This window comes from Miniopterus natalensis, chromosome 3, assembly GCF_054644295.1.
Source record: "Miniopterus natalensis isolate mMinNat1 chromosome 3, mMinNat1.hap1, whole genome shotgun sequence".
Lineage (NCBI taxonomy): Eukaryota > Metazoa > Chordata > Mammalia > Chiroptera > Miniopteridae > Miniopterus > Miniopterus natalensis.
In genome coordinates, this window is record NC_142083.1 from 92,377,291 (window position 1) to 92,392,386 (window position 15,096).

Below are 15,096 nucleotides of genomic sequence, written 5' to 3' on the forward strand. Positions count from 1 at the left end.
GTCCAAACATTTAAAGAAGTAATTGCAAACATTTAAAGTCAGATTTCACATAAATATTTGAGTTTCTTCTATTGAAAAATTAAAAGTTCTGAGAATCTCGGCCTACATTTGATAATGGTGACAGTCTCTGAGAATATAGTAGCAGCTCTTGCCTCTTACAGATGGGCGTGCCCTCTGCAATTTGCTGTAGTACCCATACTCTCATTTGTTCCTTCATTCTGAGCCCATTAGTGCCATTTCTTTTGCTGTTATTTTTTTTTATAGTAGAGTTAATTATATTGATTGATTGTCTAGTGCTAAACTAGCCTTGCATCCTTAGGGTAAACCTGGGTTGGTTATGATAGCGTATCATTTTTACATATTGCTGGATTTGATTTACTAATATTTTATTCTGAACCTCCATGTCTGTGTTTGTGAGGGATACTAGTCTATTTTATTCTGTGTGTATACTGTCTTTCTCAGGTTTTGACTTAGGGCTGTGCTGTCCTCATAAAACTTGTAGGGAAATATTCTCTCTATTTTGTGAGTTAAAGATTGGTGTTATTTCTCCCTCATCTGTTTGATAGAATTCACTAGTAAAAATTCTGGGCCTAGAATTTTATTTGTGGGTATATTTTTGAAAACATTCAGGAGCATTTAAGACCTTGCTCCCTGGTAGATGTCGTCACTTTGGCTCAAACTCATAACAAAAACAAACAAAAAGAAAACATTCAATTTCTTTATTAGATATAAAGCAGTTCAGAATTTCTGTTTCATCCTCTGTCACTCTGGATAGGGTTTTTTTTCAAGGAATTTGCCCATAGTTCATGCAAATTGTCAACTTTCTTGGCATAAATTTATCCATAATGTTTCCTTACTGTCCTTTTAATGTCTTTGGAATTTGTAATGAGAACCCCACCTTCATTCCTGATGTTGGTAACTGGTATTCTCATTTTTCTTCAGAGGTTCAAGTGGAAAGGTGGGATGTGGTTGCAGGTAGAGGAGGGAGCATGAACACTAGCCTGTGTGTGTGTGTATGTGTGTGTGTGTGTGTGTTGTGAGATTCAAATTATTGGTGCTTCCCATTTTGTGCAACCCCAAACCACCGAATAGATTATAACATTGTGACATTGTAACCTGACACTGAGGTTTGTGGTTTTCCCATAGGGTGTAGAGGAAACATGAAGACAGATACTGTGCAGAAAGTGTGTTTGTATCTGGTTCAGACAAATTTGTTGCATTATTGGTTTATTCTTAAAGTCATTGTAGAAAGTTCAGTTAACCTGAAATCAAACCTGTTCATAATAATGCTCTTGACTAATGTAATCTTGGAATTGTGTTGAAAAGTCCTGGTGGGAAATATAGATTGCTTATTTTCCCCTTTTTCCAGACTATGAGGACTTACATTACCCCATTATAAACAACATATTAAATCTTTTAAAAAGTATTTTGAATACTAAGTGGGAAAAACCCAAAAGATATAGAAAAAATAAAACATGGGAAAATTGTTTAATCTTGGAGTGAAAAAGGCCTTTACAAACAAAACTAATTTCCTTAATACAGGGTGTTCCAAAAAATGTATACACACTTTGAATGATTATAAAGTCATTGTTTATTAACATACAGTTTATTTTCAAAATTTAAAAGAATCTACAGAAATGAATCATTTTTTTTTGTCAACGCCTATTTTCAAACTGATGACCGTTCTGGACCAGGCACTGCTGATAACATGAAGCAATGGAATCGCAAACATCAAGGATCATTTTGTTTGATATTTGTTGCCCTCAATTCATCAACTGTTGCCAGTTTTGTACCATAAACTTTATCTTTTATGTGTCCCCATAAAAAAGTCTAGTGGATAAATTTTCTTTGTTCAAAGCTTAGTCTGGCTTCCCCTATTATTTCAAATAAGTTAAACCTGAAAAGGAAAGAAAGTTAAGTGAGTTATCAGCTGTTAAAGTATGTATACATTTTGGGGGGGGCTGTGTCCCCCCAAAAAGATACATGCACTTTGAATAATTATAAAAGCAGTGTTTGTACTTCAAATGTGTTTTCAATCTTCCAGTAGCATTTTAGGATGAATTTCCTTTGTTCAAAGCTTAGTATGGCTGAAAAGAAAGAAACATCAATTGAGCTATTATCAGCTGCTAAAGTGTGTATACATGTTTTTGGGACACCCTGTGTCCCTGACAGGGTGTCAGGATTCCCTCCCCCTTCACCTATTTTCCCCTAACGTTAATATCTTACATAGCTGTGGCACAACTTTTTTTTTTTATAATCCTCACCCAAGGATATTTTTTCCATTGCTTTTCAGAGAGAATGGGGGCGGGGGGGGGAGAGAGAGAAAGAGAAAGAGAAAGAAAGAGAGAAAGAAACATAGATGTGAGAGAGACGCATTGATTGGTTGCCTCCTGCGCGTACGCTGACCAGGACCAGAGATCAAGCCCGCAGCTGAGGAAGTGCGCGTGACCAGGATTGAACCTGAGACCCTTCAGTCTGAGGGCCGACACTCTAACCACTGAGCAAACCAGCTAGGGCTATGGTACAACTTTTGACAACTGAAATAACATTGACACAATACTGTTAAGTCATCTGCCAATCTTTTTAAAATTTAGCCAGTATTCCCATTGATGTCCCTTTTTCTGGTCCAGGATCCTACCTTGCACTTAGTTACGTTTCTTGAGTTTCCTGCAGTCTGTGATGGTTTCTCAGTCTGTTTTTGTCCTTCAGAACATTTGATGCCTTCGACCAGTTATTTTATAGGAAGCCCCTCAGTTTGGGTTTGTCTGATGTTTTCTTATGATTTGATTGAGATGCATTTTTGGAAAGAACATGACAGAAGGGAAGCCGTGCCCTCTCACCACACCAGGAGTTGCAGGATGTTGACTTATCTCATTCCTGATGATGGTAATTGTGGTCACTTAGTTAAGGGGTATTTGCCACTTTCTCCATGGTAAACTACTGTTTTTCTCTTTAAAATCAATAAGTATCTGGTGGGAGATAGTTTGAGACACTGCAAATATTCTGTTTCTTGTGGACCTTTAAATATCTGTCAATAACTTATACCTGTCATAACCATTACTATGCTTGCTTAATGGTAATTATCTGTGTCATCATTCCTTATACATTTTATTTATTTATTTATTTATTTATTTATTTATTTATTTATTTATTTAAAATCCTCACCTGAGGATACTTTTTCCATTGCTTTTCAGATAGAGTGGAAGGGAGAGAGAGAGAAACATTGATGTGAGAGAGACACATCGATTGGTTGTCTTCTGCATGCTCCCCGACAGGGGCTGGGGATTGAGCCTGCAACCAAGGTACGTGCCCTTGGCCAGAATTGAACCCAGGACGCTTCAGTCCGTGGACTGATGCTCTAACCACTGAGCCAAACTGGCTAGGGCCATTCCTTATGCATTAATTAATTGCCCTTCTGCTCTAAGGAAGAGGTCCTTTCTCCCCCCCATTTATTATTTAAGTATGGACTAATAGGCACTTCTTTTATTTGTCAGTTTGCAGTCCATTATTTTCATTATTTTGTTGCCGAGATCGTTCTTGGCTGTGCTTTTGGGATTACCTTCCTGTTGGAACCCGTGTCTTCTTGGCATGCCCCATCACTTCTGAGTCCTTGATCACTTTCTGGCGCCACAAGGTATTCAGGCTTATCTTGTATGTTTTCCAATGGTCCTGGTTCCTTTTAGTGGACAGTGGTATTTACAAACCAAGATCTGATGCCAGGGAGGCTGACTATCCACCTTGGTTTGCCCAGGACAGAGGTGCTTCCTGGGAGATGTGACTTTGAAGTGGGCAGTTCCAGGATGATCGTTCTCCCTGATACCAGGTGTGCCCATTGCTACTGGGCCATCATTGCCTCTAAGCCTTTCAGCAGAGAAAATACTGAGAGTAGGAAATAAATACATGTATGTATACTCATGCACACATACACGCACCTCACTCGTTATTTCTACATCAGGTCTGTATCTGCCTGAAAATTCATGAGTTCATGCTGATGCCTCCAGTTCCAGTGTAGTACCACAGGGTTCCTCCTGGCCTCCCCTCTCCTTATTTGTAACTCTTTTCTCCCGACCCAAAGTCCTCCATGTTCTTGCTTGATCTTGGTATATACTAAAGTACTATTAGGATTGCTAACAATTCTGCTACAATAAATGTATGCAGTCCCTTTGGAGGTTAGCTTTACAATATACAGTCAGAGACCATGTTCTGAAGTTCCTTAGGTTGATAATTCTTGTCTTCTTCCTGTGTGGTTAGGTTGTTTGTGATGTAGCTTTGAACGTTTGTTACTGTTTGTATTTCATTTGCTGTTCCACGCAAATCCTGGTTGCTCTTAATTATTTACTTTTTGTGTATGTGAAATATTACCGTGGTTTTTAAGAGTCAGAGATCCTCAAAAGGTATCCTCAGAAATGTCCCGTTCCTCTCAGCTCTCCTACTTTGTTTTTAATTACTTATTCTTTCCATTCTATTCCCACACACCAGTTATGAGTTCATTTGTGAGCCCGTCAAAAACAAAAATCCTGAAATCGTAACCCCAGCACCTGTGAATTTGACCGTATTTGGAAATAGGGTCTTTGCATATGATCAAGTTAAGAAGAGGTCATTAGGGTGGACCTCAGTCCATTGTGGCTGTATCCTATAAAAACAGGGAATTTGGACCAGACAGACATAAACAAAGGGGAAACTATGTGAAGACATCGGGAGAAGATGACCCATCCGCAAGCCAAGGAGCACCTGAGCAGGAAGAGCGGCCTGGACAGATTCTCCCTCACAGCCTTGAAGGAACCAGCCCTGCTGACACTTTGATTTTGGACTTCTAGCCTCCAGAACTGGGCGATGATAGGTTTCTATTGTTTAAGCTGCCAAATCTGTGGTACTTTGAAACTAACACACACACCTTTTCTAGGCAGCTAACACACACCTTGTAGGCAACCAATTTCTTATGGTTTGAATTGTGTGCCCCAAAAGGATATGTCCAAGCCCTAACTCCCAGAACCTGTAGATGTGACCTTATTTGGAAATGACGTCTTTGTAGATGTAGTAAGTTAAGGTGACATTATATTGTGTTAGAGTGAACCCCAAATCCAGTATAACTGGTGTCCTTATAAGAAGAGGTAAATTTAGACACAGGATGTGCACACAGGGAAGAGAAGGCTGTGTGATGACAGAGGCAGAGATTGTAGTGAGGCACCTACAAGCCAGGAGCACCAAGGATTGTGGACAACACCAGAAGCTTGGGGGAGAAGTGTGGACAAACTCTACTTCAGAGCTTCCAGAAGGAATCAGCCCTGCCAAAACCTTTATTTCGGCTTTCTAGCCCCCACAACTGTGAGAGAATAAATTTCTGTTTTTTTCATCTACCCAGTTTGTGAAAGTTGGTTACAGCAGCCCTAGGAAATGCATGCACGTGATCTCATTATTTTCTAGTTTATCCTTCCTGTGTTTCTTTTGCACAGATGAGTGGAAACATAGATATTTTCCTGTAGTCCTGTCTTTCTTCCACGAAGGGTAGCATGCAGTAGATAACACTTTAGCACATTGGAGCACTATTTTTGTTTTTGTTTTTGAAATATGTTTTTATTGATTTCAGAGAGAGGGAGGGAAAGGGAGAGAGAGAGAGAGAAACATCAATGATGAGAGTCATTGATCGGCTGCCTCCCGCACGCCTCCTGCTGGGGATCAAGCCTGAAACCTAGGCATGAGCCCCAAATCAAACCATGACCTGGTTCATTGGTCAACTACTCAACTACTGAGACACCCCAACCTGGCTGGAGCATTATTTTTAACAGTGCAAGACTGGAAGCAGTTTAAACATTCATAAATTCAGCACTAGTTGAATACTTATCCATTATAGTGGAATATTTTGTGTTTGTTAAAAAGAACAAGCAGCTTTCTGTACTGATTTGGAATGATCTCTAAAATATGTTTGTTTGTTTGTTTTTTAAAAAATATATCTTCATTGATTTCAGAGAGAGGAAGGGAGAGAGAGGTAGAAACATCGATGATGAGAGAGTCATTGATCGGCTGCCCCCTGCACACCCTCTACTGGGAATTGAGCCTGCAACCCAGGCATGTGCCCTGACCGGGAATCGAACCACAATCTCCTGGATCCTACATTGATGCTTATTTGCTGAGCCATGCTGGCCACGCTCTAAGATGTGTTCTTGATTAAAATATTCATACATGCAAGACTGGAAAAAAGAAAAGTATGCCAGCCATAAATCAAAAAGCTATTACTCCCCCCACAATCTGGGGACAGATTTAGAACAAGTAGTTTATGGGGGTCTCAAAATTCTAAGAGCCATTAGCCTCTGAATTTTTCTATTTCCTATAATTTCTGATTTCCTTAGGGGTGGGGATGGTTTTAGCTGAGAGGCAGTGGGGGAATGCAACTTGTTCTTTTCTGAGGACCAAAAGACGGATGTCAAGGAAAGGACTCTGTTAGCAGAGCAAGGTGGGACAGGAAGTGAAGATAAATGATTAAGCTCGGCAGGAGTGACTCGGTTGAGGGTCATCCTGTGCACTGAAAAGTCAGTTCTATTTCCGGTCAGGTTACATACCTGGATTTGGTCCCCGGCTGGGGCACATACAGAAAGCAACCAATCAATGTTGTGTTCTCCCTCCCTCCCTCCCTCCCTCCCTCCCTCCCTCTCTCCCTCTTCCCCCCCCTCCCTCCCTCCCTCCCTCTCTCCCTCTTCCCCCCCCCTCCCTCCCTCCCTCCCTCCCTCCCTCCCTCCCTCCCTCCCTCTCTCTCTCTCTCTCTCTCTCTCTCTCTCTCTCTCTCTCTCTCTCGGCATGACCTCGGGTGAGGATTGGAAAACAACAAGATTGCCCCGGCCAGTGTTGCTTAGTTGTTGGAGCGTCGGCCCATGCACCAAAGGGTTGAAGGTCCAGTCCCCAGTCAAGGGCATGCACCTGGGTTGCAGGTTCTATCCTGGGCCTGGTCGGGCATGTGATGGAGGCAGCCAATGGATATTTCTCTCCCACATCGATGTCTCTCTCTCTCTCACTCTCCCCCTCCCTCCCTCTCTTCCACTCTCTTTAAAAATCAATGGAAAAATTATCCTCAGGTGAGGATTAACAAAACAAAAAATGATTAATTCAGTAAATTCTGCTTTTATGCAAATGGAATGAATCAGGAATACTTCAAACGTATTCAGCAGTGAGGAAAAACAGCATCTCTTCTTGAGGGTGTGATGTGTTATCTAATGTTTTTGGGGCATGTGAACAGGAATTTATGAAGCGCTCCCTATGTGCCAAGACCTAGAGCTTGATAGGGAGAGAAGGGCAGAGGCACCCCCACTGTTGGTTACCATACTGGTAGGGGCACAAGGAGCATGAAGGATGTCAGCAAACCTGCTGGACTGGGGCTTCTGGAAGGAGTTAGGATTCTGTTGGTTTGTGGGGTGGTTTGGTGGAGGGCCTGGAATACCAGCCCAAAGCATTTAGAGTTGACAAGGTTGCATTCAGGAATACATCCTCCAAAACTGGGGAAATAAGATGGATTTGGTGTCAGAAGGTGAGTTTGTAGAAACTGAAGAGATGGATTGGAGAGAACATTATTGTAGGAGACCAGCTCAAAGGTATGCAGGGACAAGGGACTGGACAGGGGAGGCCCACGTGGCTGGAGGTGGAGCAGGGACCATGGTCAGTGCTACCTGCATGTCATTGCTAGAAGACTCCGGAAGACTGCACCTCTGCCCTTCCCTGTGGCCAGGTAGAAGGGAGTGGTCGATGGGTGGAAGATGGTAAGAGGAATGAATATTAGAAGAAAGAATGTCTAAAATGCTTTCAGTGTTTGCAGAGGCTGCTCACATGGAGACATAGTCAAGAACCCCACCAGTCTGTGATCACTGAGCTTTCTGCTCTTCTCGTCTGGAGGACCACCTCTACCTCCTCATTTTAGTGGCTCCAACACTTACACTCCTGCTAGTTTGTCTGGAGTCACAGTGTTTCATGTAGAATTCAGATCCAGATCCTGTCCCGAGGTGAACTTGAGTCTGATGTCCCTCAAATATCTCTCCTTTATCTCACTCACTGGTTTCATCCCTAAATTCCAACTGTGCTTTAAGGCAGAGGGCTCCCACCTTTGGTGGGAAACCTGCTTATGTCTCCAAATGTGTCCATGAGAGCACTGTCCCTGGTGGGGGGAGCTCAGGGACTTCAGTACCCTGGCCTGGTGCACAGCAACCCTCTAACCAAATATTTAATTCCAGAAGGAAGAAACTCCCCGGGGTTTTTGTTTTGTTTTGCTTTTTGGTTCCTTTTTTTTTAGTGAAAACTAGGATTAGGTACAGAGGATTAAATATTTAGAATGCTCTGAAATTGAATATTTTTTGAGTTGGGATAGATGTTTTTAAGGTATTCTGCATAGAGGTAACAGCTAAGGCCACGTTATTTATAAATCCAGGAATAAACTAAAGAAAAGTCAAGTTTTTATACCTTTGTAGGCATGTGGAAGTCAATATGTTGATTTTTAAACCATCAGGTTATTCTGGATATTCTGAATCACTCCTTTCTGTCCATCCCACATGTATAGTACATACCAGTCAGGCACAGTTCAGTAAGGTCTAGACTTTCACACAAGGGTCTTGCGTGTCAGACCTGTATCCTTCAAAACATTGGCCATGAAACACAAACTGACTGATGCCAGTCCCCAGGCTGGTGGTCCTGGAGTCGGTGTGTGACACTGTCCTGAGGGGCTGCTAGTAAGGACTGATTCTTGCCAGGTATGGTGGAGGTGTCCACATGTGTTTGTAGCATTTGAAGGCGGAGGATGCATTTACTAGTCAGACTGTGGACAGCAGTGTCAAATGATGGGTTTCCCATCTTCCCTTGCAGTGGTTCCTAGGTCCACGGTGCTGAGCAGGTTACAGAAAACAAATTCAAGAGACAGTGTGAGGTCCCTTCCTGGTTATAGGTAGAAGAGATCCCTCGCTACTTTTCAGTTTTTAAATACACTGATTTAAACTGTTTTGGACAAAAAAGAAAAGGAATCAACAAAGATTCTTTTGAAGATGAGACTGTTTCAGAATATTAACATTTAAAAATTTGGATTCCTCTCAAGGGGACATGTTTTCTTCATTTTTCCATTGCAGTTACAAAGTAAGGAAGGATGGCCTGTCGTTATTCAGGCTCCTGTGGGGACTGTGAGCATTGAGGGATGAGGGATGTTTGAGTTTGGGGGGGTTTTATACAAGATCTCACTGGGGAACGTATGTGGGAAGTGGTGCCAAATGGCCCCTGCCTGCCCCCAAGTTCTGATACTGGTACTTGAGGATATGTGCCCGAAGGCTTATTAATTCTCCTTCTTTGTGCATGTTTGTCTTTTCAGGAAAACCAGTCCTCTATCCTTGGAGGGCCCCAGTCCAGTCCAGTTGCCCCAAGCGAAACTTGGCTTCGAGCTTCCACGTTGGACGTCCATTCAGCTCGCAAGCTGCTGAGGACCAGAAGGAGGAGCCCCTACATTCCATTATCAGCAGCACAGAGACTGTACAGGGTACTGTGTTCAGCCAAGTTGGGATCTGGGAAGGCTTAGCTCCTGGCTAGGAAGCGAGGGGAGCTTTTTGAGGTAGAAGTGGGATCCACCCACTGGCTTCAGACAGGAAGGTCTTGGTTGGAAGGAGAGTTCCCCAAACAATGAATGCTTCCTCCTTAGGAACTTCTGACTTTCATTCTGGTACATTGCCCCCTCTGGTGGTCACCCATGGGTTTGCGGCAGGGTACTTTCTGAGGAGTGATTCATGACACATCTGCTAATAATCATGGAAGTGGGAAGGAAACTCAGTATTGGCCCCGCCGACGAAGGACCACATGCTTAGGTTGTCCTTTCAGTCCTAAGAAGTGTAAAGAAGCATTCTCTAAAGCCAGTCCCAAAGTGGATCCATTTCTGCCTTTCAAATGAGACAGCAGAATCTTTGATGTTTCAGTTAAGGAGAGTGAGGTTTCCTTGTTATTTTGCTTTCTAAGTAAGTAAGTTGGAGACCACTGTTTTGAAGAATAGAATCCACGGTCTGGTGGTTGGAGCCAGTCTGATACTCAAGATTGGGCACTTTGGGAAGTGCCGGCCTGTGTAGCCTCTCAGGTGGCCTAGACCCCAGGCATGCAGGCCTCAGTGGTGGGAGGTGGGTGACAGTTGTGCTCCCCTTTGCCCCTTTCTGTTGAGAAAGAGGGGAACCACTGGGTTTGTCCTGCTCCTGAGATCCTGCCGTAGAGCCCCAAAGAGCTGACTTCTTTCTTCTTTATTACTCTTGAGCAAAATGCTTAAAACTCATTACCTTAAACATTCTTTTGAATGTTACATAGCATATTCTTCCATGAAAATAGAAATTAAACTTTATTGGTTGTGTCTGTGGTTCATTACCAGGTTCCGTTTCCAAACATGAGTTCCAGGCTGAGACAAAGAAGCTTCTGGACATTGTTGCCCGCTCCTTGTACTCAGAAAAAGAGGTACAGTACCTGTCAATCACTCCTAGCACTCGCAAAGTTTCTTTTGGCAAAACTGTTTTTATACTATCCTGGGGAAATGCCACATAGTACATTAACTGTAAGAATGCCTTAAATTTGGACAGGTCTTGATCTTAGCTACCAGCAAGAGGGGTTTATTTGTTTGTTTTTGTTTCTTTGTTAATCCTCACCAGAGGGTATTTTTTCCATTGCATTTTTAGAGAGAGAAAGAGGGAGGGAGGAGGGGAGAGAGACAGAGAGAGAGAAACATTGATGTGAGAGAAACGCATCGATTGGGTGCCTCCCACAGGTGCCCCTACCAGGGCCAGGGATGGAACCTGCAACCCAGGTACGTGCCCTTGACTGGGAATCAAACCCAGGACTTTTTGGTGTGCGGGCCAAGCTCTAACCACTGAGTGACACTGGCCAGGGCCAGCAAGAATATTTTTACCAAAGTCTCTTTGGGTAAATATATCCAGATGGTTCTTTGGGTCAGATTGACTCTGGAAATTAATTAATTTTGCCGATGATTTCAAAGCCCTTCTCTTGTCAGCTGGTGCCCCCAGTCTAGAGGGGGGTGGGCTGGAGAGCCCCGGTGCAGAGGAGCAGGGAGGGCCATGAGGGCCTCTTTGAGGGGTTTAAGCTCATCTAGGGCTGACAGGTGATGAGAAGGTCAGAGAGCAAACAGGCAATCGTCGTTTCCCTGCTCATGACTACATTGCAAAGAAGAATTTTGAAGAAGTTAGGTGAATCACCAAACCCCAAAGTTAAAAGGGACTTTTCAGGAAATATTTCCAGGTCTTGTGCTGTTAAATATTATATTCATGTATCTTTGTTACGTCCAGCTTCTGTTGTCTTGGGGGTCAGATCAGCCCACTCCCTCCCATCCCGTGTGTGCTGGTCTCACTGTAAGTGGAAGGTCTGTTTGAGGTAAAGGTACTTTTTAGATGCTGGTGGGTAAGTGGGTCTGTGGCTTTTTTTTTTTTTTTTTTTTTTTAATTTTATTGATCTCAAAGAGAAGAAGGGAGAGGGAAAGAGAGAGATAAAAACATCAGTGATGAGAGAGTCATTAACCAGCTACTTCTTGCACGTGCCCTGCTGGGGATTGAGCCCATGACTTGGGCATGTGCCCTGGCCAGGAAACGAACTGCGATCTCCTGGATCATAGGTCGATGCTCAACTGCTCAGCCTTGCCGGCTGGGCCCTGTTACCCTTTTTTGTCCTGAACATGGTAGGTCTGGTTTTTGATGATCCCACATTAAATGAAGGCGCGGAGAGTCTTTCTTCAGTGAGTAGGAGAAAGAGATGTTTGGGAAATATTTTGTCATGCCTGGGCAAGAGATGGGAAAGAAGGGGCTTCTCAGAGGGTTCTTTTTAAATTTTTAGTTAACAGGTTGACACCTAACTTTAGGCTTGATTTTCAGGAAGGAACAGTAGAGGTAGAGGTTACTGTATAAAGCTGTCTTAAGGAGAAATAATTGCCTTGAACCATTTTGTGACCTGCCTTGGAGAAACTGCCTCTGAGTAAAGTGGAAAGTCTTTATGGTTAAAAACTGAATGTTCTGTGGCAGTTCTCCCCTGCCTTTTAGCAGTTGCTGCAAATCCTGCTAACCAAATAGATCCTGCAGTGTTAGCATCTTATTTTCATTCCTGTAGGTGTTTATACGGGAGCTGATCTCCAATGCTAGCGATGCCTTGGAAAAACTGCGTCACAAGCTGGTGTCTGAAGGCCAAACGCTGCCAGAAATGGAGATTCATTTGCAGACGAACACTGAGAAAGGCACCATCACAATCCAGGTAACTACTTATATGCTGATAAGTATAACCTATGGACACAGACATTGGTATGGGGAAAGCCTGGGGGTGGGCTGGATGCGGGGTGGAGGGGATCAATTCAGTGGGGATAAAAAGGGGACATCTGTAATAATTTCAACAATAAAGATAAAGAAACTTAAAAGACAAAACAAAACAAAAAATCCAGGTACCTCCTCCTGTGTCCTGATGGGCGGCGCGCCTCCCTGCCTCTTGTGCTGATGCCTCCACTGGTCATGGAGGTGACTGGGAAGTGACCCTCTTCACACACTGGGATACAGGAGATAGACTTGCCTTTTCATTATGTCTTTAGGCCCCAAGCATTGTGCTGACCATCTTTACAGTTATAATAACTCTTGTTTTAATATATGATAAAAATAACACTCAATGTAGAAAATTTGGAAAACACAAATAAGTAGAAAAGAAAATTTAAAATCACCAATAGCATCTGTCCATTAGCATCTGTCCATTATGTTTTTGGTGTCTATGCATTTATTTACACATCTAAATATTTTTAAACTATACATTATTTTTTAAGGTACTCTTCATATTTTTAAATATTTTTATTGACTTGGGGGTTACATTGGTTAATAAAATCATGTAGGATTTTTCTTATTTTTTATTGAGTACTCTTCATATATATGTGTTTTATTTTTATTTTTTTATTTTATTTTATTTTTAAAAATATATCTTTATTTATTGCAGAGAGAGGAAAGGAGAGGGAGAGAGAGAGATAGAAACATCAACGATGAGAGAGTCATTGATCGAGCCCGCAACCCGGGCATGTGCCCTGACCGGGAATCGAACCCTGATCGCCTGGATTCTAGGTCGACCCTCAACCACTGAGCCACGCCTGGCCGGGCAATATATATATATATGTTTTTTAAATCCTCACTTGAGGATATGTTTTTCAATGATTCCAGAGGGAGAGGGGGAGAGAGAGTGAGAGAGAGAGAAACATCGATGTGAAAGAGAAACATCGATCGGTTACCTCCTGTATGTGCCCCAACCATGTGTCAAACCTGCAACCTGGGCATGTGCCCTGACCGGGAATAGAACCTGAGACCCTTCAGTGCACAGAATGATGCTCTAACCAACTGAGCCACACTGGCCAGGGCGTCTTCATATTTGTAACTACTTGTTCATTTGTAATGCGTATTTTCCCATGATTAAATATTCTGTAGTACCATTTTTAATCTTAGCCTGCTCTTTGAATTAATAGTCTTGCTTTTGATGAAGCAATACTTTTGGTTGCTGTTGTAACCTTTTGAAAATTTTAAGGTCAAAAAGTTAGAAAGGCAAAGGAGGTTGATCAGGCAGTGACCCTAAAGGGGACATGATGTTCCCAAGACAGCTGCTTCAGGGCTGTTGTCCCAAAGTCACGGTAGAATTGTGGGGTGCGCGTCTCGGTGGGGGCGGGGGGTGGGTGGCAGGGTGCTCCTCAGTTGGGCTCTAAGTGGGCACTTCCTTTAGATCCCCTGCCTCCACCAGGTGCACCTGTTGGCCTGCTCAGGACCGTGCTGTAGGCCTCTCCTGTGCCCTTTCGCTTGCTTGTTCTCTCGTTTGCGTATGTGTGGCCTTTCTTTGTTGTTTTAATAAACTTCATTAAAGTATGATTTACATACAGTAAATTTACCAGGTTCAAGCATACAGTTCATTGATTTTTGACCAGTGTACACTTTCTTTTTTCTTTTTTAATATTTGGAAGAAACCATACCTACTTTTTGCTTTTTAGAGAGAAGAGAGAGAAATGTTGATTTGCTGCTCCACTTAGTTGTGCACTCATTGGTTGCTTCTTGTATGTGCCCTGACCAGAGATTGAACCTGCAACCTTGTGTATTGGGGCGACACTCTAACATATTGAGCACCCGGCCTGGACGACCAGTGTACACTTGTGTAACCACCCGTACCATCATGATGTTATCATCCCAATATTCCCTTCTCTTTTCCCTGCCCCTCGCAACCACTGATCTGCTTTCTGTCAGTACAGTTTTGTATTTTCTAGGATTTCATAGAAACAGAGTTATACAGTAGGTACTCTTTTGAGCCTGATTTCTTTCATTTTGCATAGTGCTTCTGAGGTTCGTCCTTATTGTTGCATGTGTCAGTAGTTTGTTCCTTTTTATCAGCGTATGGATGTAGTATTACAGTTTGTCCACTCACCAGTTGATGAGCATTTGTTTCCAGTTTCGGATATTAGGAATAAAGCTGCTGTGAACAGTTGAGTTTAAGTCTTTGTGTGGCCATACCTAGGAGTGGGATTGCTGTGTCATAAGTTGAGTATCTGTGTAACTTTATAAAAAACTGCCAAACTTTTCCAAATTGGATGTCCAATTTTGCATTCCTACTAGTATCATTGGAGAATTCCCGTTGCTTTACATCCTTGCAAACATTTGTTATTGTCAGTCTTTTAATCTTAGGCATCCTAGTGGCTGTCTCATTGTGGTTTTTAATTTGTATTTCCCTAATGATTGATGCTATTGACCATCTTTTCATGTGTTTATTTGTCATTTGTATAGCTTCTTTGTGAAATGTCTAGTCAGATTTCTTTTTGCTCATTTTTAATAGTTTGTCTTTATTGAGTTGTAAGAATTCTTTAATACTCTTTTCTTTTAATATGTTTTTTATTGATTTCAGAGAGAAGGGAGAGGGAGAGAGAGATAGAAACATCAATGATGAGTGCCTTTGATTGGCTGCCGCTTGCATGCCCCCTACTGGGGAATTGAGCCTGCAACCCAGGCATGTGCCCTGACTGGAATCGAACCCTGACTTCCTGGTTCATAGGTCGATGCTCAACCACTGAGCCATGCCGGCTAGGCTTTAATAATTTTAATAAAAGTC

At 42.6% G+C, this 15,096-nt stretch overlaps 1 protein-coding gene across 1 annotated transcript in view; it reads left to right on the forward strand.

The window, feature by feature from the left end:
• The window catches only part of TRAP1 (TNF receptor associated protein 1), a 58,440-nt gene that overhangs the window by 21,632 nt on the left and 21,712 nt on the right, over positions 1-15,096 (forward strand). Inside the window, exons 2-4 of the mRNA XM_087815684.1 lie at positions 9,332-9,496; positions 10,364-10,446; positions 12,100-12,240. Coding sequence (XP_087671810.1) covers positions 9,332-9,496; positions 10,364-10,446; positions 12,100-12,240 — 389 coding nt within the window. The remainder of the gene's footprint in view (positions 1-9,331; positions 9,497-10,363; positions 10,447-12,099; positions 12,241-15,096) is intronic.